The sequence below is a fragment of the Perissodus microlepis genome, chromosome 3 (genome assembly GCF_051167445.1).
Source record: "Perissodus microlepis isolate ML-2025 ecotype Zambia chromosome 3, ASM5116744v1, whole genome shotgun sequence".
Lineage (NCBI taxonomy): Eukaryota > Metazoa > Chordata > Actinopteri > Cichliformes > Cichlidae > Perissodus > Perissodus microlepis.
The window spans coordinates 1,830,324-1,854,865 of record NC_140463.1 but is presented as its reverse complement, the minus strand read 5'-3'; the positions used below and the strand labels follow the sequence as shown (position 1 = coordinate 1,854,865).

The window sequence follows — 24,542 nt, the reverse complement described above, 5'->3', positions numbered from 1 at the left end:
CACCACGCAGCGCACATGAACACACACAGACTCAGATCACATAGGCAGGAGTTTAAAACACAAAAAGAAATGTTTAATTAAACAAAGCAAGTTTCAGTGAAATTTAAAAGTATAACTCATATGCTACACACACATCTAATGAGATTTAAACAAAAGTTATTAAGATGCAAATAAATGGATATATAAGTTGTTGGCAATTCATAGACCATAGTAGACTAATCAGCTCATATGCTGTTTTTAATTCAGAGACTGCACAAGGGTGTCAACTTCAACTAAAGTCTAACCTGAAGAAGAAGTTCCAGTGTGTGTTTGAGGGGATCCCTAAAGCAGGAAACCCAACCCTTCTGAATCAGATCTACACAGAGCTCTACATCATAGAGGGAGGGATTGCAGAGGTCAATGATGAACATGAGGTCAGACAGATTGAAACAGCATCCAGGAAACCAGACAGACCAGAAACAACAATCAGACATGAAGACATCTTTAAAGCCTCACCTGGAAGAGATGAACCAATCAGAACAGTGCTGACAAAGGGAGTGGCTGGCATTGGGAAAACAGTCTTAACACAGAAATACACCCTGGACTGGGCTGAAGACAAAGCCAACCAGGACATCCAGTTCATATTTCCATTCACTTTCAGAGAGCTGAATGTGCTGAAAGAGGAAAAGTTCAGCTTGGTGGGACTTGTTCATCACTTCTTTACTGAAACCAAAGAAGCAGGAATCTGCAGCTTTGAAGACTTCCAGGTTGTGTTCATCTTTGATGGTCTGGATGAGTGTCACCTTCCTCTGGACTTCCACAAAACTACAATCCTAACTGACCCTAGAAAGTCCACCTCAGTGGATGCGCTGCTGATAAACCTCATCAGGGGGAAACTGCTTCCCTCTGCTCGCCTCTGGATAACCACACGACCTGCAGCAGCCAATCAGATCCCTCCTGACTGTGTTGGCATGGTGACAGAGGTCAGAGGCTTCACTGACCCACAGAAGGAGGAGTACTTCAGGAAGAGATTCAGAGATGAGGAGCAGGCCAGCAGGATCATCTCCCACATCAAGACATCACGAAGCCTCCACATCATGTGCCACATCCCAGTCTTTTGCTGGATCACTGCTACAGTTCTGGAGGATGTGCTGGAAACCAGAGAGGGAGGACAGCTGCCCAAGACCCTGACTGAGATGTACATCCACTTCCTGGTGGTTCAGGCCAAAGTGAAGAAGGTCAAGTATGATGGAGGAGCTGAGACAGATCCACACTGGAGTCCAGAGAGCAGGAAGATGATGGAGTCTCTGGGAAAACTGGCTTTTGATCAGCTGCAGAAAGGAAACCTGATCTTCTATGAATCAGACCTGACAGAGTGTGGCATCGATATCAGAGCAGCCTCGGTGTACTCAGGAGTGTTCACACAGATCTTTAAAGAGGTGAGAGGACTGTACCAGGACAAGGTGTTCTGCTTCATCCATCTGAGTGTTCAGGAGTTTCTGGCTGCTCTTCATGTCCATCTGACCTTCATCAACTCTGGAAAAAATCTGCTGGAAGAACAAAAAACCTCCCAGAAGTGTGAAACAGGAGAATCTGCAGAGAAACACTTCTACCAGAGTGCTGTGGACAAGGCCTTACAGAGTCCAAATGGACACCTGGACTTGTTCCTCTGCTTCCTCCTGGGTCTTTCATTGCAGACCAATCAGACTCTCCTACGAGGTCTGCTGACACAGACAGGAAGTAGCTCACAGATCAATCAGGAAACAGCCCAGTACATCAAGGAGAATCTCAGTGAGAATCTGTCTGCAGAGAAAAGCATCAATCTGTTCCACTGTCTGAATGAACTGAATGATCGTTCTCTAGTGGAGGAGATCCAACAGTCCCTGAGATCAGGAAGTCTCTGCACAGGTAATCTGTCTCCTGCTCAGTGCTCAGCTCTGACCTTCATCTTACTGTCATCAGAAGAAGATCTGGATGTGTTTGACTTCAAGAAATACTCTGCTTCAGAGGAGGCTCTTCTGAGAATGCTGCCAGTGATCAAAGCCTCCAACAAAGCTCTGTAAGTAAACATGAACTCATCGCTTAAAATCCTATAATTGATAAAAATCTTAAAATCATGGGAAATAAATCAGAACTGCTGAGTTCAAAGAACAGTTAAAAACATAAAAATAGTGAATTAGATGATCATCAGTCACTCAGTAAATATATGGTAGTTTTAATTTTTCACTCCAGCATTTCAGACACATTTTTGTCTGTAACCCTTATCAAAGTACAATCCAGGCCCAGCCAATAAGAACATGAGCTCTGATCCTTCAGCCCCTCTGACAGATTTATTATCCTCAGCTTGTTCACGTTTCCAACTCCAGCAGTTTGTTTTTTATCTCACTTTCAGTGCACACTCTCCCTTTTTTATTATAAATCTCTGCTGTGGCTGTCCTGTTTTCATCCAGGATGGAGGGAAAACATTGGGCTTCATAACTGAAATTGCCACTCAGGTCCTGTTTCTTGACAGTATTCATATCTAACTGTAAGGCTTCCATAACCAGTGTTCCCACAGAATTACAGTGGGTTCGCTCTGGGTTCTCAACAGTTTCCTCCCACTGTCCACAGACATTTAGATTACCTGGTGATCTAAACTTCATGCAGGTGTGAGTGAGAGTGGTTGTCTGTCCCTCTGTGGGCTTAGTGGAAGAGACTGGATGGATCTCTGCTTTGCCTTTGATATTTCCTGACAGCAAACATTCTCCATGAAGTCTGTTTCAGCTCATCTCCTTTATACGCATCTTTAACAGGAACAGTTTTATACAGCTAGTGTTTAAAATCCAGTGTTACTCACAGTATGCAGGTAATTAGCATAACAATTACTGATTTAATAAGATTTTCCAAAATAATTTTTTTAGTTAATATTGTATGATAGTTTACACAGAATTATTAGCTCAGTAGGGTAGAGTGGTCGCCCCATGATCATAAGGTCGGGGGTCGAATCCACCGAACAGCTACCCTGAGGTACCCCTGAGCAAGGTACCATCAAGGTACCAATCGTGTGCACTGGATTGGTAGCACTCATAGTCTCATAGGTTTAAAATAAAATTTTAGAAAAAGGTTCAACATATAAACAAATTTCATTTGATCACATATATTATTTGTTTGTTTTTGTTTTGTTTTTTCCTTTCTCTCTCAGACTGAGCAGCTGTAACGTCTCAGAGGAAGGCTGTGAAAATTTGTTGTCAGTCGTCAGCTCCCAGTCCTGTAGTCTGAGAGAGCTGGACCTGAGTACCAACAGCCTGAAGGCTTCAGCAGTAAAGCTTCTGTCTGCTGCAGTGGAGAGTCCACACGCCAAACTGAATATTCTGAGGTCAGATCAATTTGTATTCTGTTTAGTTCTGTTTGTTTATATGTTTGATATTTGTTTTTGTTTATATCAACTGACGAAAATAATCAACAGTTTAACCAGTAAAGGTAAACTTTATCCAGTTATCCTTGTTTTGTAGCATTTTTATTAATTTCTAAGTTAAAGTGAACTCATACTAACCTGCTCAGCACAAGACAATAAGCTATTGCACCCTGATTATACTTTAACAACAATCTTTATTCATGTTTTTATCTTCAGACTTAACATCTGTGAACTCTCAGAGGAAAACTGTGAAGCTCTGTCCTCAGTTCTCAGCTCACAGTCCTCTAGTCTGACAGAGCTGGACCTGAGTATCAGAAAGCTGCAGGATTCAGGAGTGAAGCTTCTGTCTGCTGGACTACAAAGTTTAAACTGTAAACTGAATACTCTGAGGTCAGAACAGAAAACAGTTTGTTTTTAGAATTAATTAAAGTTCATCCATATGATGTTGTATCTTAGTATGTTCATGTTTCCTTTAAAAATAGAAAGTCAACATTTAATGTTGTGAAATGTATTAACAAACTCTACATGAGTATTTGTTGTATAGACTGTCTTTTATTTTTCAGACTGAGTGGCTGTAACCTGTCAGAGAGAAGCTGTGAAGCTCTGTCCTCAGTCCTCAGCTCCCAGTCTTGTAGTCTGAGAGAGCTGGACCTGAGTAACTCTGACCTGCAGGATTCAGGAGTGAAGCTTCTGTCTGCTGGACTAAAGAGTTCCCAGTGTGCAGTGGAAACTCTCAGGTCAGGATTCAAACTTTTCCACAGATTATCATTTGAAATGTGACTTATATTATTGTATAAACAGGTAACCTTTATACAGCTGTCGAGTGAACTTTTATTTACATTTGAGTGGATAATTGGACTCTGAATTACTTTTAAAAGTTGTTATAGTCATGTCTTTGTTTATTTAAAAATACTTCATGTATTTCATGTATTCCAGTGGTTCATCCCAGCTGAGAGAGTGGCACACTGGGCTGCAAATGATCACAGTAGTAATGGCCAAAGTTTGATAAAACAGGCAGTCTTACCCTGTAGATAATGCAGGGTTCTGGTGCCGATGTGGGGGAGGGGACTCGCCCGGTACTAACTACCTCATCCAGATGTCAAATCAGTTTCACCTGTTAAAGGTAGCTCCACTATTGATGGTGTCACTTGTTATTTCTGGGACGAGTTTAGTAACCTGAACAGCTGCTCAAAGGAAAGGTTATTTTTATTATTATTATTCACATTACTCGCATTCACACACTGGTGGAGGCTACAGTTGAAGCGAGGCTGCCATATCGCGCCATCGGCCCCTCTGGCCAACACCAGTAGGCGGTAGGTGAAGTGTCTTGCCCAAGGACACAACGACCATGACAGACAGAGCTGGGGATTGTACCGGCAACCTTCTGGTTACAAGATGAGCTTCCCAACCCCCTGAACCACGGTCTTATCCTCCAGTTCTGTATTGATGATGATAATCACACAACACGAGAGCAGTTGGGCATCCAGTGGAAGTGTGATGGAAATCAAAATCCTGAATTGGACTTTCTGCTTATGACCAAAAAAACCCAAAAATCAGACCTTTCCTGTTGGTGGAAAAATGCACCATGTCGACCAATCAAAAAAATGATATAGCAACATGACATTTGGTTGTTTAGGAAGGGGGGGAAGTTTTAGGAGTGATGGCGAGAGAGAGAGTTTTGAGATGTGAGAGATTTGTGACGTTTACCGTATTTGGAGTGTGTGGATAGTATGTTGTGTTGTGTAGTTAGTGTGTAGGGGGGAAAAAAGAACAAAAAAAAGGAAGAAAAAAGTTTTTTTGGAGTGACACAAATAATTTGTGTGACATCTTATTTAATGCAGAGGGTTAAACGTTTTTTTTTAACCCTTTAAGACCTAACATAGAACCAAGTCTGCCAGAGCATACTTTATATTTTTACATGCTGTAGTGCCATTTTTGGGAGCATTTCAAGTTGCTATACATCAATACAACTGTTATAGCCCGTATTTTAATAATATGTATGCATTAAGTCCATAGTAACTACATAAATTGCAAAAAAGTGCAATAAGCTACAAAAAAATGTAAAATCGTTTTTTTTGGGGGTTTTTTACATATATTTCTACTTAGGGAAATTTAAGAGGTTTATCCCTCAAAACTTTAAATACAAAAAAAGTTGCAAAAAATAGTTTCTAACAACAGGAAATTTATTTTGGGTGTCTTCATAGTTTTATTTTTGAGATACACCAATTTATATATACTGCAGAAAAAATGCAAATAAATATTATAATGCAAATTTGCAAAGAAAACAGCATATGCATCAAAATAAACTATTTAAAGTAGTGTAATTTGAGTTCTAAGCATCACAGAAACTATTCAGAAAAGCATGAAGTCAAACATGACTTTTAAAAACACCAGTACAAGCTTATAAGGCCTACAAGTAAAAAACTACATTTTCTGCGAAAATTACATCACTTCCGGTTTCGGGCAGGTAATGGCATACATACGATAGTACGCGCTGACGTCTATTCCAACATAGGAAGTGTTACGAACAGCTGATCGGCAAAACCGTGTTTCTGGAATATTATGTTTTTGTTGCTGTAAGTGCTTTTTATGCAGTTTTTGCAAAGATATACGTGGAAGAAAACCGTGACCTAGGACAAGCTGATGGCATAAGATATAAGTACATCTCCTCATATGCAAAAAAAATTATTGCGCTAGCTTACGTGGTTGCAGTGCTACCGGGATTTAAAAATAGTTACGCAAAACGGAGCGTGCCCGCTCCGACCGGCTTTAAAGGGTTAACCGGAGCACACCCACCGTACCTGGCCACTCCAAATCAGCTAAACTCCTGGAGACAACACTGTCTTCATTTTATTTAGATACAGCGGCACCTCTGAAGCAAAGTGTTGTCCATTCTTCAAATTTCTATCCCTGGATAAATGAAAATACTCAAAATTTCAGGAGATATTGTGGCAAGTTAGAACGTTTATGGAAGGCTTCCAAGCTTGAGGTTCATCGAGTATATCTCAAGGAATCAATATCCTCCCTTAACGACATGATAAAAAAAAAGCTGGAACTGAATATTCTGTTTATCTAACAGCTTCAAAAAAAGAACAATCCCAAAGTGTTGTTTGATACAATTATGAAAATTGTCTCTCCTGATATTCCTCGTGTACCAGTCTATACTAAATCTGATTGTAATGAATCTTTGAACTATTTTGCAAATAACTTCACTGCCATCAGGTCTAATATTTCTCCATCATCCTCCCAGTATCACACTGACATGTTGCTTACTTCTGATACCTGCTCCTCTTTTACTCCTGTCACCTTAAAGGACGTCAGTGCTCTGCTTGGTCAGATGAAACTGACTTGAAGCCACCTTGATGTAATTCCTCAACCATTTTTCATTAGTGTGTTTGACTCTATTGGCCCCTGTATTCTGGACATAATTCATACTTCTCTTCATACTGGTTCAGTTCCCAGCTGTTTTAAACAAGCTGTCGTTGAACCAATATTAAAGAAACCAAATTTGGACCCATCTTTTCCAAGCAGTTACAGGCCAATATCAAAATGACCATGGGTGTCAAAGATCTTGGAAAAAACAGTTGCAGAACAACTTAACGACTTTCTGGAGAAAAACAATGTTCTGGACATTTTCCAGTCTGGTTTCTGTAAACTGTCCTCCACTGAAATGGCTTAACTTAAAGTGTGTGGTGACATTCTGATGGCAGCCGACTCTGGAGAGTACACAGAGTTGGATCTCACCTCTGCTTTTGATACTGTTGATCACAGCATCATGATAAATAGGCTGAAGGACTTGTTCAGGAATACTGGTGTTGCTTTAAAATGGTTTCAGTCGTTTCTATCTGAGAGATCTTTGACTGTCTGTATGAATCATGTGTTGTCTGAAACATCAGTTCTGCCTTCTGGGGTACCTCAAGGATCTGTTTTAGGTCCGATTCTCTTTTTGCTTTATATATTTCCTCTAGGCCACAGGTGTCCAACTCCAGGCCTCGAGGGCCGGTGTCCTGCAGTTTTTAGATGTTTCCTTGATCCATCACATCTGATTTAAATGGTTAAATTCCTCCTCAACATGTCCTGAAGTTCTCCAGAGGCCTCGCAATGAACTAATCATGTGATTCAGGTGTGCTGACCCAGGGTGAGATCTAAAACCTGCAGGACACCGGACCTCGAGGCCTGGAGTTCCCCACCCCTGCTCTAGGCCAAATTCTCAGGCGTCTTATCATCTCTACGCTGATGACATTCAGTTATACTGTTCTTTCAAAGATTCTCAGTTTGATACATTTTCTTGTTTAAATAATTGTCTGTCAGGAATCAAACAATTGTTAAACTTCAACTTTCCCCAGTTTAATACGGATAGAACAGAAACTTTGAACATTGCTCCTGATCACATGTCTTCAGAAATTAGGCAGCAGATCAGTTTTTAGGCCCTTCCATTAAATCGAGTCTCAGAAACTTGGGTGTTATATTTGACAGGTCAATGTTGCTTGAGAAACTCTCTAAACAACTGGTTCAAAACTGTTTTTTATCATCTAAGAAACATTTCTAAACTCAGACTGGTGTCAAAGGCAGAACTTGAGATGATTCTTCATGCTTTTATCTCTTCTCACTTGGATTATTGTAATGGTCTTTTTACTTGTCTCAACAAATCAGCTCTGGAGCTTCACACTGTACAGAATGCTGCACAAACAAGAGGTCACACATTACTCCAGTTTTGGCTTCTCTTCATTGGTTGCCACTAAATTTTAGGGTTCATTTAACATTTTAGTCATAACTTTTAGAGCTGTACATGGTGAAGCTCCTCAGTGCATCTCTGACCTGTTGAAACCTCATGCTTCATCCCGAGCACTTAGGTCTTTAGGTCAGAGGTCACTGTTCGTCCCACGGACTCGGTTCAACACACGTGGGGATCGAGCTTTTCAGGCACCGAGGCTGTGGAACTCCCTGCTGTTGTCTTTATGCTGTCTAGACTCCACTGACTCTTTGAAAAAGCAGCTGAAGACATTTCTATACAAACGTGATTATGTGCTATATAAATATATTTTACTTACTTGAATAATAGTTCATTTATGAATATTTTTTTATTAAAATATTTATTTGTTTTCTTTACTTTATCACCCAATTAAATTATAATTCTATAAATAAGGGTGATAGCGTGGCCTGTGTAGGTTGTCTTCAGGTTCTCTGCTTCCTCCCACAGTCCAGAAGCATGCATGCTGGGTTAACTGGAGATGTGTGATCGTGAGCATAAATGTTTGTCTGTCTCTGTCTAGCTCTGTTTCTACCTGGCTACATCACCATGGTTACTGATGCTGAACCTATAACCTGGTCTGGATCAGGTTATTTTCAGAGTTTGTGTTTAAAATCAACTGAAGTGCCTCGTTTTCACTGATTCTTTCATTTACAGAAAGCTTTAAGCGTGATATAGATTCAGTCATATCTGACTAATGTCAGTGAATGAGGCCCAGCTGTAAAGTCACAGCAGTCACACTGTATGTGCCTCATTGTCACTGGAGTTTAGGCTCCATGCATTCAGGTGGTGCTGCAGAAAAAGTAGAGATGTTTCTGTTTGGTTCTAATCTGCTGCTGAGTCTCTTTTACAAAGATAGAACTGCAGCTAATCCTGCTCATGTAGCCAGTTAGTAAAAACCCAAGTCACCATCAGACACAGCAGACATTTAGTGATAATCTCACTGTATGTGGTCTTTTAGCGCCTCCTAGTGGTGAACATGTGGAGTGGTGTAGTCTGGGTGACGAGTGTAACTGTTGAGTGAGACACACTCAACATGCTGCATGCTGGTAGCTTAGCCACAGTTCAGGTGTGGAGAAGCTGAAAAAGAAGGTTTTCTAGTTTGTAAGGAGGAAAAAAACTGAGAGGACTGAGTTAAATAAAGGATAGAGAGTAATACAGAGCAGCCACGAAAGCTGCTCACACAGTTTAGACAGTTTAGCATCAAATGTTCTAGTGAGTTAGCTCCCAGATAACTAGCACACCAGCTAACTAGCACACCGGCTATCTAGCAAACCAGCTAAGTAGCAGACCAGCTGACTAGCGAACCGGCTAACTAGCACACCAGCTAACTAGCAGACCAGCTAACTTCAGCCACAAGCTGAAGGACGATTAAATGTAGTGGAGATATCAGGGATGACACTGGTGTGTCTGATTCACTCTTTAGCACTCCGGTCACTCTGGTGTGTCAGCCAGAACACCACTGAAGGCCAAATGATCCCAGCGTGTGGAATCAGGAGCTTAAGGTTCGGTTTGAGGCACTTTATTCTTTCACTGATTGATTCTTGTGGCTGTGATCACGTGTGTGGTTTCTTACAAAAAGGAAATACACAATACAAATACATGACAAATAAGATGAATAGATAAGTTACATATCCAGTTATATGCATACATCAGTATAGCTAACATAACCATATATAAGGACAAAGATCACAGTACTATAATGCAGTAATGTTAAACACAAAAGTGTATATCTACATAAATCTATCCTATCAGTGATCAGAGTACTGTAGTATACTTCTACTACATACACTATACAAACTAAATGGCATTAGTGTGACGTTAAGTTACCATCAGTACAGACGAACTGATGGTAAAGGCTTTGCAATTATTGTGAAAGGTTAAACTAAGATCAGCTGATTACCTCATAACAAATTGTTTGCTATAGAACGCAGCTCCCACTCTTCATTAATATCATGTACTGTAACTCCCAAGTAACCATGGTTACCGCCTTATGCGAGCTGCATGAGGCACTCACACAGCACCAGACACAGCACCAGACACAACACCGGGACGCTGCGCTTATTGTGACGGGGGACTTTAATAGTGCCAACCTCAAACGCACAGCGCCGAACTTTTATCAACACATCACCTGCCCCACAAGAGGTGAAAGGACACTGGACCACTGCTACACTACGGTCAAGGACAGCTACAAGGCACAATCTCGCCCTCCGTTTGGCAAATCCGATCACGCCGCCATCTTCCTCATGCCAAAATACAAACAAAGGCTGAAACAGGAAGTTCCGGTTCAGAGGAAGGTCGCGCGCTGGACGGATCAATCGGTGGCCGCGTTACAGGACGCACTCGACGACGCAGACTGGGACATGTTCAGAAACAGCTCCGATGATGATGTCAACGTGTTTACGGAAGCGGTTGTGGGATTCATCGGGAAACTAGCGGATGATACCGTGGAGACAAAGACTATCACAACGTTTCCCAACCAGAAGCCGTGGGTGGATAAAACCATCCGCGACGCTCTGAGATCCCGCACCGCTGCCTACAACACGGGACTCACGACGGGGGACATGGACCCGTACAAAGCCGCGTCATATAACGTGCGGAAGGCGGTGAAAGAGGCGAAGCAGCGCTACGGGAGGAAACTAGAGTCACAACTCCAACAGAGTGACTCTAGGAGCCTGTGGCGGGGACTAAGGACAATAACGGATTATAAAGCACCAACAACCGGTATGACGAACGCGGCCGTGACTCTGGCAGACGAGCTGAACACTTTCTATGCTCGCTTCGAGGCTGCAGCTAAGGACTCCAACGATGCTAGTGCTAGCGGTGCTAACGGCTGCAGACAGGAAGATACTGCCAGCACCGGAAACGTGCTCGTCATCTCCGAGCATGAAGTAAGGAGAGCCTTCAAGAGAGTGAACACCAGGAAAGCAGCAGGACCAGACGGCATCCCAGGTCGTATCCTCAGAGACTGCGCATACCAGCTAGCTCCTGTGTTCACTGAGATATTCAACATCTCTTTATCTCAGTCGGTGATCCCCACATGCTTTAAAGAGTCCATCATTGTTCCTGTCCCGAAGAAACCCCACCCTGCTTCTCTCAATGACTATCGCCCTGTAGCCCTCACCTCAGTAGTGATGAAGTGCTTTGAACGCCTGGTCAGAGACTTCATCATTTCTTCACTACCAGACACACTGGACCCACTACAGTTCGCTTACCGTCCAAATCGTTCCACAGACGATGCCATCTCTCATCTCCTCCACACATCACTTACTCACTTGGACACTAGAAGGGGGAATTATGTTAAAATGCTCTTCATAGACTACAGCTCTGCATTTAATACCATAATTCCCTCCACACTCACCACCAAGCTGGAGCATCTGGGACTCAGCTCATCTATGTGTCAGTGGATCTCCAACTTCCTAACTGGCAGACCACAGGCAGTAAGGATGGGCGGACATATCTCAGCCTCCACCACTCTCAGCACTGGATCCCCCCAGGGGTGTGTTCTGAGCCCCCTGCTGTACTCTCTGTACACATATGACTGTGTGGCCACTACCAGCTCCACCACCATCATCAAGTTTGCTGACGACACCGTCGTGGTGGGCCCGATCTCTGATAACAACGAGACGGCCTACCTAAAGGAGATTAGGAGAGGAACAACCTCCTTCTAAACGTCAGTAAGACAAAGGAGCTGATAGTGGACTTCAGCACTAAGCAGGAGAGGAACTACCAGACCCCCGTCATCAACGAGTGCCCAGTGGAGAGAGTGGACAGCTTCAAATACCTTGGAGTTCACATCACGCAGGACCTTTCATGGTCCTGTCACATCAACACCGTGGTGAAAAAGGCCCGTCAGCGTCTCTACCACCTCAGACGCTTGAGAGACTTCCAACTGCCCTCCAAGGTGCTCAGGAACTTTTACTCGTGCACCATAGAGAGCATCCTGACGGGAAACATCTCAACCTGGTTCGGGAACAGCACCATGCAGGACAGACGAGCTCTACAGAGGGTTGTGCGGTCAGCTGAGCGCACCATCCGCTCCGAGCTCCCTGACCTGCACTCAATCTACAACAGGCGGTGCTGGACCAAGGCCAGGAAGATCGTGAAGGACCTCAGCCATCCCAACAACAGACTGTTCTCTCTGTTGAGGTCAGGAAAGCGATTCCGCTCCCTGAAGACCAACACAGAGAGACTGAGGAGGAGCTTCTTCCCGCAGGCGATACGGTCTCTCAATCACACCACCACACAGTACTGACCCACACATATAGTTCTTACACACACACTGGACATTCTGGACATTGTTTTCACTTCATCACTTAAATCACTTTAAGCATATTTGCACTGCACAAGACACTAAATAATGTGGATTGCACAACACTGGTCATTATATTCTTCATTTCCAGTTAATACTTGTACAGCTGCTGTTATTGTATATATGTATATATATGTGTATGTGTATGTGTATATATATATATATATATATATATATATATATATATATATATATATATATATATATATATATATATATATATATATATTTCTTCATACATTCTTATATAGTTCTATACTGTGTATTGTGTATTTGTTGTACAGTTATTTTATTTTTCAACTTTAATTTATATATTTTTATCTTATTCTTTCCCAGTTAAATTTACCCTTCATTCTAATTTGTGTTGTACAGTTATTTCATTTTTAACTTTAATTTTTATATTTTATTTTATTCCTTCCTAGTTAAATTTACCCTTTATAATTTTCATATTTATTTCCTATCTTATTCATAGCCTTTTCTTTTTTTCTTTAGGTCACGAGCAGTTGTCTAAGCATTTCACTGCATATTGTACTGTGTATGACTGTGTACGTGACAAATAAAATTTGAATTTGATTTACCGAGCCACGCCCAGTAGTCTCCAGAGAGACCAACAGCTGGTGCACGTTGTAACGCTGTGGCTTTCGCAGTCTCTCCTTTTTCTACAGCTCATGTGTTCTTCTTGTGATGGTGCGTCTTGAGGGAGGCTCATACATGCCGTCATTTTTTGATCCTAAGAACGTTCCTCAGACCAACTTCTTCAACAACACTAATCGGCCTGCAGTTTGTAGTTGTCCACGTCACGTTTGTTAGCTTGTCTTTCTTTGGTTTATCTAGACTCCTCCCACAAGCTGATCCAACGTAGTCTGCCCAAGCCTCCCACCTCTGTTTGTTTGGGTGGTTTGTTTGCTGCCATCAACAGCGTGTAATGCATTTAAGTGATACTTCTGACATGAAGTACTCCGACGATAAAAAACTCAACTTTGCTTCCAGATAACTTTAGTTGTATCAACACTGCCCTCTGGAATAATTAGACTTTGGTGACAAACTGATGTGATCTCCATGCTTCCTTTGTTGGACTGTGGGCGAGTGTCAGAACTGAATGTACTGAGTAAGTGTTTGAATATGTGTCAGTTCCAGTTTTAGAGCTCTAAAGTGCAGCTATGTTAGGAATATGTTAGGAATAGACAGTAACACTGAGCACACTGAGGTCAAATCTTTATTTATCCAGTTCATCTGTAGGCTGAGCTCAGTCCATCCATTTAGTGAAATGATGTTTAAAGGTCTTCTTTAAGCAAACACAAAGAAAGCCTGGCTATGTTGGACTGGGTGTGGAAGCAGCTCCCAGTTTGAGTTCAGGAGACAGACACCCTCTCTACTTTGAAGATCAGCGTCAAACTTTCCTTTTTGATAAAGCTTATAGTTACAGCTGGATCAGGTGACCCTGAACCATCCCTTAGTTATGCCGCCATAGAGATGGATAATAGACGGATTGTTGTTTTGTGTGTCTGCAGTCTGTCAGGCTGTCTGATCACAGAGGAAGGCTGTACTTCTCTGGCCTCAGCTCTGAGATCCAACCCCTCCCATCTGAGAGAGCTGGATCTGAGCTACAATCATCCAGGAGACTCAGGAATGAAGCTGCTGTCGGCTGGACTGAAGGATCCAGGCTGGAGACTGGACACTCTCAGGTATGAAGAGAATGTCTGACAGAGGAGGAAGAGCTGGAAACATTTCCTGTGTCCTTCACTCACTTCCTGTTTGTTTCCTGCAGATGACACATGAACAATCACACATGCAGGAATATTTTCAGGGACAGACACACTAGTCTAGCTGGATAGTACATGGATATTTATGTAGGGGTCTCCAAGGAGTCTGTTTGCAGGAACATTAATGATAACTGACAAGTCATGTTGAGAGTTTCATTAAAAGTAGACCTTGTTACGACAACCTACAGTTAGGTCCATAAATATTTGGACAGAGACAACATTTTGTAACTTTAGATAGACTTTATTAGGTCACAGGTGTATTGTACCTGAGATAGATGCCACGGTGTACCTAATAAAGTGTCAGCCATGTGTATGTTTCCCATGCTGTATGTCCACAGTGATAGTGACAGTAGGATGAAACAAGGCTGTGAATCATTTCTTTCTGTGTGTGTGTGTGACAAAGAGGCAGACAGGAGCAGCTAACATTCGGAAATGGAAGCTTAAATACTGGAAACTCTACATTCACAGCTGAATTCACAATAAATTTGTTCTCAAGTGCACATTTAGCAGCTAATACTGTTTTCCCTTGGTCACACTGGAAACTCTGATAAGCTAATGCTGCTAAGCTAATGCTGTTTATGGGCCCTTTTAGAATCAATATTTCCATCTCATTCTGTTGTTTGAGAACAATATTAACGTCTCACATCATTATAACACAAGAGAAAAGGGTATTAGTATTAGCCATCATTTTTAATAAGTAAGAGAAAACAGTGTTAGCATTATTGGATAATGCTAACTCACATTAAATTAGCATTAGCTATTTCCAACAGTGTACTTAGAATTAGCCGCTCACATTGTTAAAAAGTAAGGGAAAACAGTATTACCATTAGCGCATAATGCTAATTCACGTCAAAGTAGCATTAGTTAATAACGGCAGCCTACTTAGAATTAACTGCTCACTAATATAATGCTAATTCACATAAAATTAGCATTAGTTAATAACGGTAGACTTCGTATCATTAGCTGCTGTCATTCTTACAAGGCAAACAGTATGAGCATTAGCTGTTAATGCTTTTTCATCTAAAATTAGAATTAGCCACTAATGGCGTATTGTTAAAAAGTAAGAAAAAACATTGTTAGCATAAGCGGATAATGCTAATTCACCTCAAATTAGCATTAGCTGCTAGCATCAGCCTACTTAGCAATAGCTGCTAACATTGATATAGGGAAAGAGAAAACAATATTAGCATTAGCCGGTAATAATTATTCACCCCTAATTAGAATTAGCCGCTAATGGCAGCCTACTTAGTATTAACCCCTCAAATTGTTATAAAGCAAGTGAAAAGTGACAGCATTATCGAATAATGCTAACTTGCATCACATTAGCATTAGCTAAGAACAGCAGCCTTCTTAGCATTAGCTGCTCACATTGTTATAAATCAAGAGAATATGGTATTAGCATTAGTTGCAAATGCTTATTCACCTAAAATTAGCATAAGCCACTAATGGTAGCCTATTTAGCATAAACTTCTTATTGCTAAATGAAGTTAATTAATGCTAAATAGGCTTAACGGAAATTAAAGTAGTGTTAGCATTAGCTACTGATATTGTTATAAAGCAAGAAAATATGGTATTAGCATTAGCTACAAATGCTTATTCACTTCAAATTAGCATTAGTTAATAACGGTAGACTCGGTATCATTAGCTGCTGTCATTCTTACAAAGCAAAGGAAAACAGTATGAGCATTAGCTGCTAATGCTTTTTCATCTAAAATTACAATTAGCCACTAATGGCGTCTTATTTAGCATTAACTCTTCACATCGCAGGGGAAAAGTTAAAATTGAATGAAAAATAGTATTCACATTAGCTACTCATATTGTTAAACAAAAAACATTGTTAGCATAAGCGGAAAATGGTAATTAACCTCAAATTAGTATTAGCTAATAACGGAAACCTACTTAGCATTAGCTGGTCACATTGTTATAAAGCAAGAAAATATGGTATTAGCATTAGATGCCAATTCTTATTTACCTAAAATTAGCATTAGCTACTAATGGCAGCCTACTTAGCATTAACTCCGGACTAATATAATGCTAATTCACATCAAATTAGCATTAGCTGCTAGCATCAGCCTACCTAGCATTAGCTGCTCACATTGTTATAATGCAAGGGAAAAGAATTAGCATTATCGAATAATGTTGACCTTGGCCCACTGGAAAAGTTCAGAACTAAAGATTTAGGAGTGTTTCTCGATAGCTCTTTCTCATTTGAGGAACAAATAAATTCTGTTATTAAAACCAGCTGTAAGGTTTATATTGTTGATTGTCATTTATGCTTAGAAATATTTACTCATATATGAGTTTTATAATCGATTGCATAATGATAGAGGTTTGATCCGTAGTAGTCTGTAAAGACTCTGTGTGCCTTCCAGAGTGCTCTGGCATGCACACACACCTTGGGGTTATGAGAGATGGTCGTACCTTCTCTTACTGATTTATGGTGTAGGAGGACACCTACTCTGTGTCTGGATAAGTATAAGAGCCCTTTGTTAGGGGGACCGCTGGACTCTTAGCACCAGCTTTGGGGTCACAGGGTCACATCTGGAACACACACACACACACACACACACCTACACTGTGCACAGACTGGTACTCTTTGTTCATACCTGTGTAAGACGTCATATGTTAATGAACTTGTGCATATTCACGTAACCTCAATAAAGAGCAGTGTTACGAGGGAGCAGACGAGAGCGACTGAGGTCAAGTGAAGGAACGGCGCTGTCACAGTTCTCTCCCTCATGAATTGTCTGGTTCCAGCGGTGGGTCTGTGCTAGACGACCCATCACCAGCTTTTTCCACTGGTTACCAGTACGTCGTAGAATCCACTTCCAGATCTTGTTGTTTGTCTTTAAATCTCTGAATGGATTGGCTCCATCTTATCTCTCTTTAACAAAATAATCCAAGTGGAGCCCTCAGGTCTGCAGATAAGTAGCTTCTGACCAGAACTAGACGTAAAAACAGAGGTGAGCTTTATCGATGGCTGCAGCCAAACTCTGGAACAGTCGCCCTTCACATCAGGTCGTCACCAACACTCGACATTTTTAAAACCCGGTTGGAAACACATTTGTACTCTGTAGCTTTCAATTCTGATGAGTCTTTATAGTAATTACTGTGTATGTTTCCTATTTTCTCTCTACTCTGTGCAGCACTTTGGCTCAACCTGTTTTTAAATGTGCTGATAAATAAATGTAGATTTCTTTGAATAAAACAGTGGAGCCGAGCTTTGAGCTCAGTGTGTAACAGTGTGTGTATGAGAGCCATGTAATGTCCATGTGTGCATGCTGACTGTGCTGCTCTGACCCCCCTCCTCCTTTCAGGGTGGAGCCTGCTGGAGTCCGATGGTTGAGACCAGGTCTGAGGAAGTGTAAGTGTGTTTTTAATGGGATTCATGAAAACAAAGCAGCACACATTCAACCATCTTCATCATGTCAGGAGTCATCATCAAAGTGTCAATCAATGAACAGATGATGGATCAATAACTGCAGCTGGATTGTGTTTGTTCTCTCCATCAGATTCCTGTCAACTCACAATCGACACAAACACAGTGAACACAGATCTTAAACTGTCTGACAACAACAGGAAGGTGACATGTGTGAAGGAGGTTCAGTCATATCCTGATCATCCAGACAGATTTGATGTTTGGCCTCAGCTGCTGTGTAGAAATGGTCTGACTGGTCGCTGTTACTGGGAGGTCGAGTGGAGAGGAAACGTTTCTATATCAGTGAGTTACAGAAGAATCAGAAGGAAAGGAGGCAGTGAAGACTGTTGGTTTGGATGGAATGATCAGTCCTGGAGTCTGTACTGCTATGATGATGGTCCTTGTTATGTCAGGCACAATAACAGAGTAACATCCATCTCCTCCTCCTCCTCCTCTGTCTCTAACAGAGCAGCAGTGTATGTGGACTGTGCTGCTGGCACTCTGTCCTTCTACAGAGTCTCCTCTGACACTCTGATCCACCTCCACACCTTCAACACCACATTCACTCAAACTCTTTATCCTGGGTTTATGGTCTGGTCTCGTGGTTCCTCAGTGTCCCTGTGCTGAGTGGAGTGTAAAGAGTGTCTCCTGTTAGAGAAACACTCTGACTGTTGAACAGATAGTTCAGTCTGTACATGTCTGTCTCTTTCACTCACAAACACGTTTTCAGATTCATGGATTCAATCAGTTGATGTTTGAAACTCTTCTAAATGATTCCTTGTAAACTTCTTCCTCTTCAGTCACAAACAAACAGGAAGTGATGTCACATGTGTTCCTGTCCACACAGCAGAATGAGTCTATTGCTGACAGTGATGTACAAACAGAGTGAGCATTTCTGAGGCCCAAAATAAACTGAGTAGTTCACTGAATGAACGATGGACTGTGAGCTCAGTTCCTTCATCATTAGTATGGATTATATATGTATATGTATTATATTAGTATCATATATATCAGGTGCTGCTGCTGCTGGTTTCAGTCATTGTGCAAATGTGCTGTTTGTAAGGTTGTACAGCTGCAGTCAGCTGAGACTGAAGAAGTCACCTGATCAGTGAGCAAACGTTTCTGAAAACGTCCAGATGAACAGAATCAACCTTTTGGGATCAGCCAGCAATGCAGCATCATTGTTGTTCAGCTTCAGAGGTTTGCAGGAATGAACTGATGACCAGAAACAGCTGCAAAGTCCAAGAAAATACCAGCTGGAGTTCAGCTGCATTTGAAGAAGTCAAAGAAAAGTAAGGATGGCAAAGGGCGACGTTTTCTTCCAAAGAACTGAAAACATGGTCGACGCCTCATTAGAAGAATCATCTGGACATTTGTGAGGAACTCTAACCAAGAAAGCAACACAAGAAAGCAACGTCACACAGATCCAACAGACAGTTTCCATGACTGCAAGTGTTCAGTGTAAAAATGCTACATTGCATTATTGCATCCTCTCACCACAGGAGGCGCTGTTGGCACCACTGATTGCTGATCAGCTGTTCTCTGATGATCTGATTGATACTGTGAATAACGGGACTCACTGAACTCTGTGACACAGTGAAGATTACAGAGTTGAACTTCAACATCTGACTGACGTCACACAGACAGAAGGATGAACCAGTGAGGCACAGAACACAGTTACTGGAGATACTGGATCAGCTCCATGTGAACCTCTGATGGAGAAGCTGCTGACCCAGAGAAACATCAGGACACGACAGCAGCTGCACTTATCTAACAACATGTAGCAGAGCTGATCTATGTTAGAGGATCTATCACAGCAGCTGAAGCCAAAGTCCAACACTGGATACCAGCTGAGCCTGTGCTGAGTGTAGTGTTACAGGAAAAGGGCAGAAACACTGACACTGGTAGCTCCCAGTGATGCTGACTGGGGCACAGAGCTGAATGATGCAGCCTCAGGACACTGTTTCAGTCTGACTGACAGAGAAACCTGTAGCTGTGTCTACATGTGAGGCAGAGGCCACACAAGCAGGTTTCTATGTTTCACAGTGACTGAGATCTTCAGTGGGGGTGGACATGCTCCTGTACAGACCTCTGAGGAGAACCAAGGTGCAGTCACAGAGTCCAGTCTGTCCTCACAGATGTGAACATGTGGTTTCATCAGGTCTGCTGTCAGCTAGCAGGCTCACATCAGAATCACTGCTCCTGAAAAACAGTCTGTGTGACATCATCAGTCAGATGATGGTCCCAGATCTGAATGGTTTCTGTCTCTACTGAGGAAGTCAGAGAATATCACTGAGGTGTGGATCAGGTCTGAGTGAGCTGTGGAGGGACAGCTTTAAACAGTCCACAGGTCTCACGTCCTGCTCAGTCTGAGTTATGTATGCCAAAATAATCAATATTAAAACAATGAAAGGCCTGAAGTACTTCAGTTGTGTGTAATGAATCTAAAATATATGAAAGTCTAATGTTTATCAGTACATTACAGGAAATAATGAACTTTATCACAATATGCTAATTTTTTGAGAAGGACCTGTATTTTTGTCAGAAGACATATGCTGATATTTCTTCTCCTGTGTGTTAATAAACTCATCGTTTGATTGATCTTCTGGGGCCTCCGTGGTTTGTTTCACTGCTCTACATTGATTGATTTCACGACACTAGGATGTCCTACATTTAGCTTGTTGATTAGCTACAATCACAGCATTATAGTGGCCACTGAGAAAACTCCTTTCTTGACACAATAAGGTGGTTTGTTTCACTGCTCTACATTGATTGATTTCACGACACTAGGATGTCCTACATTTAGCTTGTTGATTAGCTACAATCACAGCATTATAGTGGCCACTGAGAAAACTCCTTTCTTGACACAATAAAATCATGAAATAATAAATGTTTTCCTCAGAGGTAGAAACATTTCAAGGTGTTATAACAAGGAAATTGGTGATTATACCCAGGAAAGGCAAAAGGTGTTTCAAATGCTCTCCAGCTTCTTGGTAAGCGAACATGCATTCTCCAAAACCATGTGAATATCCCACCTCTGTCAAACCATCCATCCATCCATCCATCTTCTTCCGCTTTATCCTTGGCCGGGTCGCGGGGGCAGCATCACCACCTGGTATGGCACAGCACCACTTACAACCGCAAAGCTCTCCATAGACAGTGTTGGGAAGGTTACTTTTAAAATGTATTCCACTACAGATTACAGATTACATGCCATAAAATGTATTTCGTAACGTATTCTGTTACGTTACTCAATGAGAGTAACGTAACGGAATACTTTGGATTGCATTCAGTGAGGATGCTCTCAATAGCACAGTCACACAGCTGCAAAAACTCAAAATCTTACCAAGTATATTTGTCTTATTTCTAGTTAAAATTATCTCATTACACTTAAAATAAGCCACAATCAGCTAAAGGGCAACATTTAAGTAAGCTAAAGAAACTTGTTTCAAGAGAGTGAATCTTAAAACTAGAAAAAAAATAGAGGTTTTTATTTGTTCCATTGGCAGATTTTTTAATATCTTGTATTAAGTCAAAAAATGAAATTCATTTCATTTCATTTTACTTTTTGTTGATTACAGCTCCGCCTTCGATACAGTCATCCTTCACAAACCCACTCACAAGCTCGGTCTGCACCCCACCCTCTGTGACTGGCTACAGTACTTTTTGACTGGCAGGCCCCAGTCTGCCAGGATCAGCAACAGAACTTCAACCAGCATTATTACAAACACTGGAGTTTATTAAATTCTAGTTCTTTGCATTCTTTACGGCCAAAAAAGACACAGCTCAGAAGTGGTCTTATTACTTTAAAAATGATCTTATTTTACATATCCGGGATATGGAGACCTGTACACAAAACCCAAATCCCCAGGTCTGAAGCAAAAAAGGAAGCCTAGTTGTTCATATACTTGCTCTACGTCACACCCCACTTTAAGTTTCGCACAAACAGCCTAGTTGGTTTCACTTTCTGGTCCTATGCTATGCAAAAGTATGTAGTTTCCTGTCAGCCTGCAACCTAGTTTTACACTGAAGTCTGGGCCTCTCATAAAACACACTAATCAGCATTCAGATTATATATTTTATTTTCTAACAAGTTCCACAGGGTTGTGTCCTCAGTCCCACCCTGTGGCTTGAAGTGGAGAGGGTGAGCAGCTTTAGATACCGGTGTCTACATCGCCGAGGACCTCACCTGGACACTAATCACCACAAGAAGCCTCAGCAGCGGCTGTTTTTTTCTGAGGAGGCTGAGGAAATTTGGTATGTTGGCCAAGATCCTCAGCAGGTGCATTGTGGAGAGCACCCTGACCAGCTGCATCACTGCATGGTACGGCAGCACTGCTGCCATGGACCACAAATGCCTGCAGAGAGTGATAATAACTGCGGAGAAGATCACCAGGACCCCGCTGCCCTCTCTGCAGAGCAGCTACCATTGCAGAGTCCAGAGGAGAGCTGTCTCTGTCCTCAAATACCTCACACACCCCCAACATGGACTGTTCACACTTCTGCCCTCGAGACAAAGGTTTTGAAGCGTGAAATCTAGAACATCCAGACTCAACAACTCCTTCTTCCCCACTGCTATCAGACTCTTAAACAGCTGACCTATTTTTTAGAATAATAACTTTTGCATATCAGGTCATCTTGCATATTAAGCTCATAGTTCTTTTGCACACACATCCATTTCAAACGTAAATATTTTGACTTAATTTATTTATGCTATTTGTATTTATCTGTTCTATTTCTATTTGTATTTATTATCCGGCATCTCTGTGTGGACAGCAAAGAAAGAATTTCATTGCACAGGGAAATTATTTTCTTTGCACATATGACAATAAACGCTTTGAATCATGAATCTTGTATTACTCAGGAAGACACGCCCTCTGCTCTTTGGAATCAGATCACATGATTTCACAGAACCAAGGTGTGTCTCACAGAGATTCAGGTACGAGGAGGACGTGAAAGGGTAACCAGATCTGATCTGTGAGCTTCTGTAGACAAACAGGAAGAATCCTTCAGCTAAAGGTAAAACTTACTAAACCTGTTCAACTCTGGATCTTTAAACAGACTGCTGACTGTTTTCCTTTTCACTCACAGAATCATCCAGAATCACTGACATTCAGTTTCAAGGAGATTTTATGGAAATGGGATCATTCATACAACAAATAATGCAGAGCTTGGGATACCGTAATAACATTTCTCATTTACTCCAAGCTCTTTCTCAACAAGCTGCTTCATTCATCGACTTGTGTGAGTGCAGAGAACCCAGAATGAGGGCGGTCATAGACGAGCTTCAGCAGATTTCTGCTAATGTAAAACGACGTCAACAGGAATCATTGAGTTTCATAATACTAGGACTTTCTGTTTTTGGATTTGGAGTTAAAGCAATATCACATGGAGGAGAATTCATTCCAGTTTTGAATATAGCTGTTGGTACCTTATTAATTCTAACTGGAATTATTCTTGCTGGCACTTTAAAAATCAAATTACTGTAGAATTTGAAAATGCCCCCAAAATGAACAAATTAATGAAAGAGTTTGGGATGATTGTTGCAGATCTGAGGAACTGTCTGGAGGCTGTAAAGAGTGTGTGTGGACATCTTCGTGTAGGTTCAGTCGGATCACAGGCTTTAACTTTCATCCAACTGGAGATCAAAACACTGGAGCTGTTCGCCATCACAGTAAACCTCAGAACATTAACAACGCTACCTTGTAACACACAGACCTCTGATGAGTATAAAAAGGTTGCTGATGAGTTTGTAAAGATGAAATCTGACCTCAAAGCATTTTGCATTCAGCAGAGTGCACAGAACTGAAAGTGATCCATAAACCTTTGTTTCTGGCTCAGGTGGGATCCTTGTGTGTGTGTGGAACATTAATAAACATGATGAATGCAGGTAGCAATGACAGTGTGGTACCTTGTGGGAGAAAAATCCATAGATTTTCTTGCTATTTCTGAAGATTATATAAAGAAAAATGAAGGTTCTAAAAACTGATATGCTGCTTAATTTCTGAAAACATGTGATCAGGAGCAATAATCAAAGTTTCTGTTTTATCTGTTTTAAACTGGAGAAAGTTGCCATTTATGAAATATTAGACATGATGGCAGCAACCTTATTTACAAAATAGTTTAAAAAATGTATTACATCAGATTTGCTATAGGGCAAGTGGCTACAACTGTAGCTGCCTCCACCAGTGTGTGAATGGGTGGATGACTGGGTGTGTAAAGCGCTTTGGGGTCCCTAGGCGGGACTAGTAAAAGCGCTGTACAAATACAGGCCATTTACCATTTACCATTTACCATTTACCACTGGTAGATGAGGAACATCAGGAGAGACGATATTCTTAATTGTAACAAAGAACACTTTATGATTGTTCTTTTTTAAAGCTATTAAATTTGAACAAATATTCTGTTCTGGCATTTTTTATCATGTCGTAAAAAAACTGATTCCTTGAAATGTACCCATGAACCTCAAACTTGGAAGCCTTCCATAAATGTTCTAACTTGCCACAATATCTCCTGAAATTTCAAACAGTTTTATTTATCCAGGGACATAAATTTGAAGAATGAACAACACTTTTCTTCAGAGGTGACACCTTATCTAAGATAGATTTACATTGATTGTTAAAACACAAAATAAGTGTGCCGATGTCACTGTGAGCCATGCCAGGGTCAAGCATGGCAGAGAACCTTCCAGCAGCATCGTGGCTTATAATAAAAAAAGTTAAAAAAAAAATTACAAATACACAGTCCTCCACTGTATCCTTAGCACATCCAGGAGCAGCAATTCAGAAGGGACTGGGCCATGTAAGGACTTGTTTTAAAGGAACTGTAAAGTGGAGTGACAGCCAGAGCAGCAGGAGTCACACAGCAGTAGCTCTGACTGCCAGGTTCAAAGGTCAAACAACTCCTGCAGCTGACCCACACAGACA

At 41.4% G+C, this 24,542-nt stretch overlaps 1 protein-coding gene across 1 annotated transcript; it reads left to right on the top strand.

Moving 5' to 3' along the window:
• Positions 1-277: 277 nt before the first annotated feature.
• Positions 278-18,659, top strand: LOC146389387 (protein NLRC3-like). The gene is made up of 7 exons (XM_084912110.1): positions 278-2,038; positions 3,161-3,334; positions 3,590-3,763; positions 3,937-4,110; positions 13,947-14,120; positions 17,516-17,562; positions 17,711-18,659. The coding sequence occupies exons 1-7, from the start codon at positions 951-953 to the stop codon at positions 18,241-18,243; spliced, it is 2,364 nt and encodes a 787-aa protein (XP_084768236.1). The 5' UTR covers positions 278-950; the 3' UTR covers positions 18,244-18,659.
• Positions 18,660-24,542: the final 5,883 nt, after the last annotated feature.

Coding starts and splice junctions, on each gene's coding strand:
- LOC146389387 (XM_084912110.1), top strand. CDS start 951: ATGGTGACAGAGGTCAGAGGCTTCACTGACCCACAGAAGGAGGAGTAC. Junction 2,039..3,160: donor AAAGCCTCCAACAAAGCTCT/GTAAGTAAACAT, acceptor TTTCTCTCTCAG/ACTGAGCAGCTGTAACGTCT. Junction 3,764..3,936: donor TGTAAACTGAATACTCTGAG/GTCAGAACAGAA, acceptor TTTATTTTTCAG/ACTGAGTGGCTGTAACCTGT.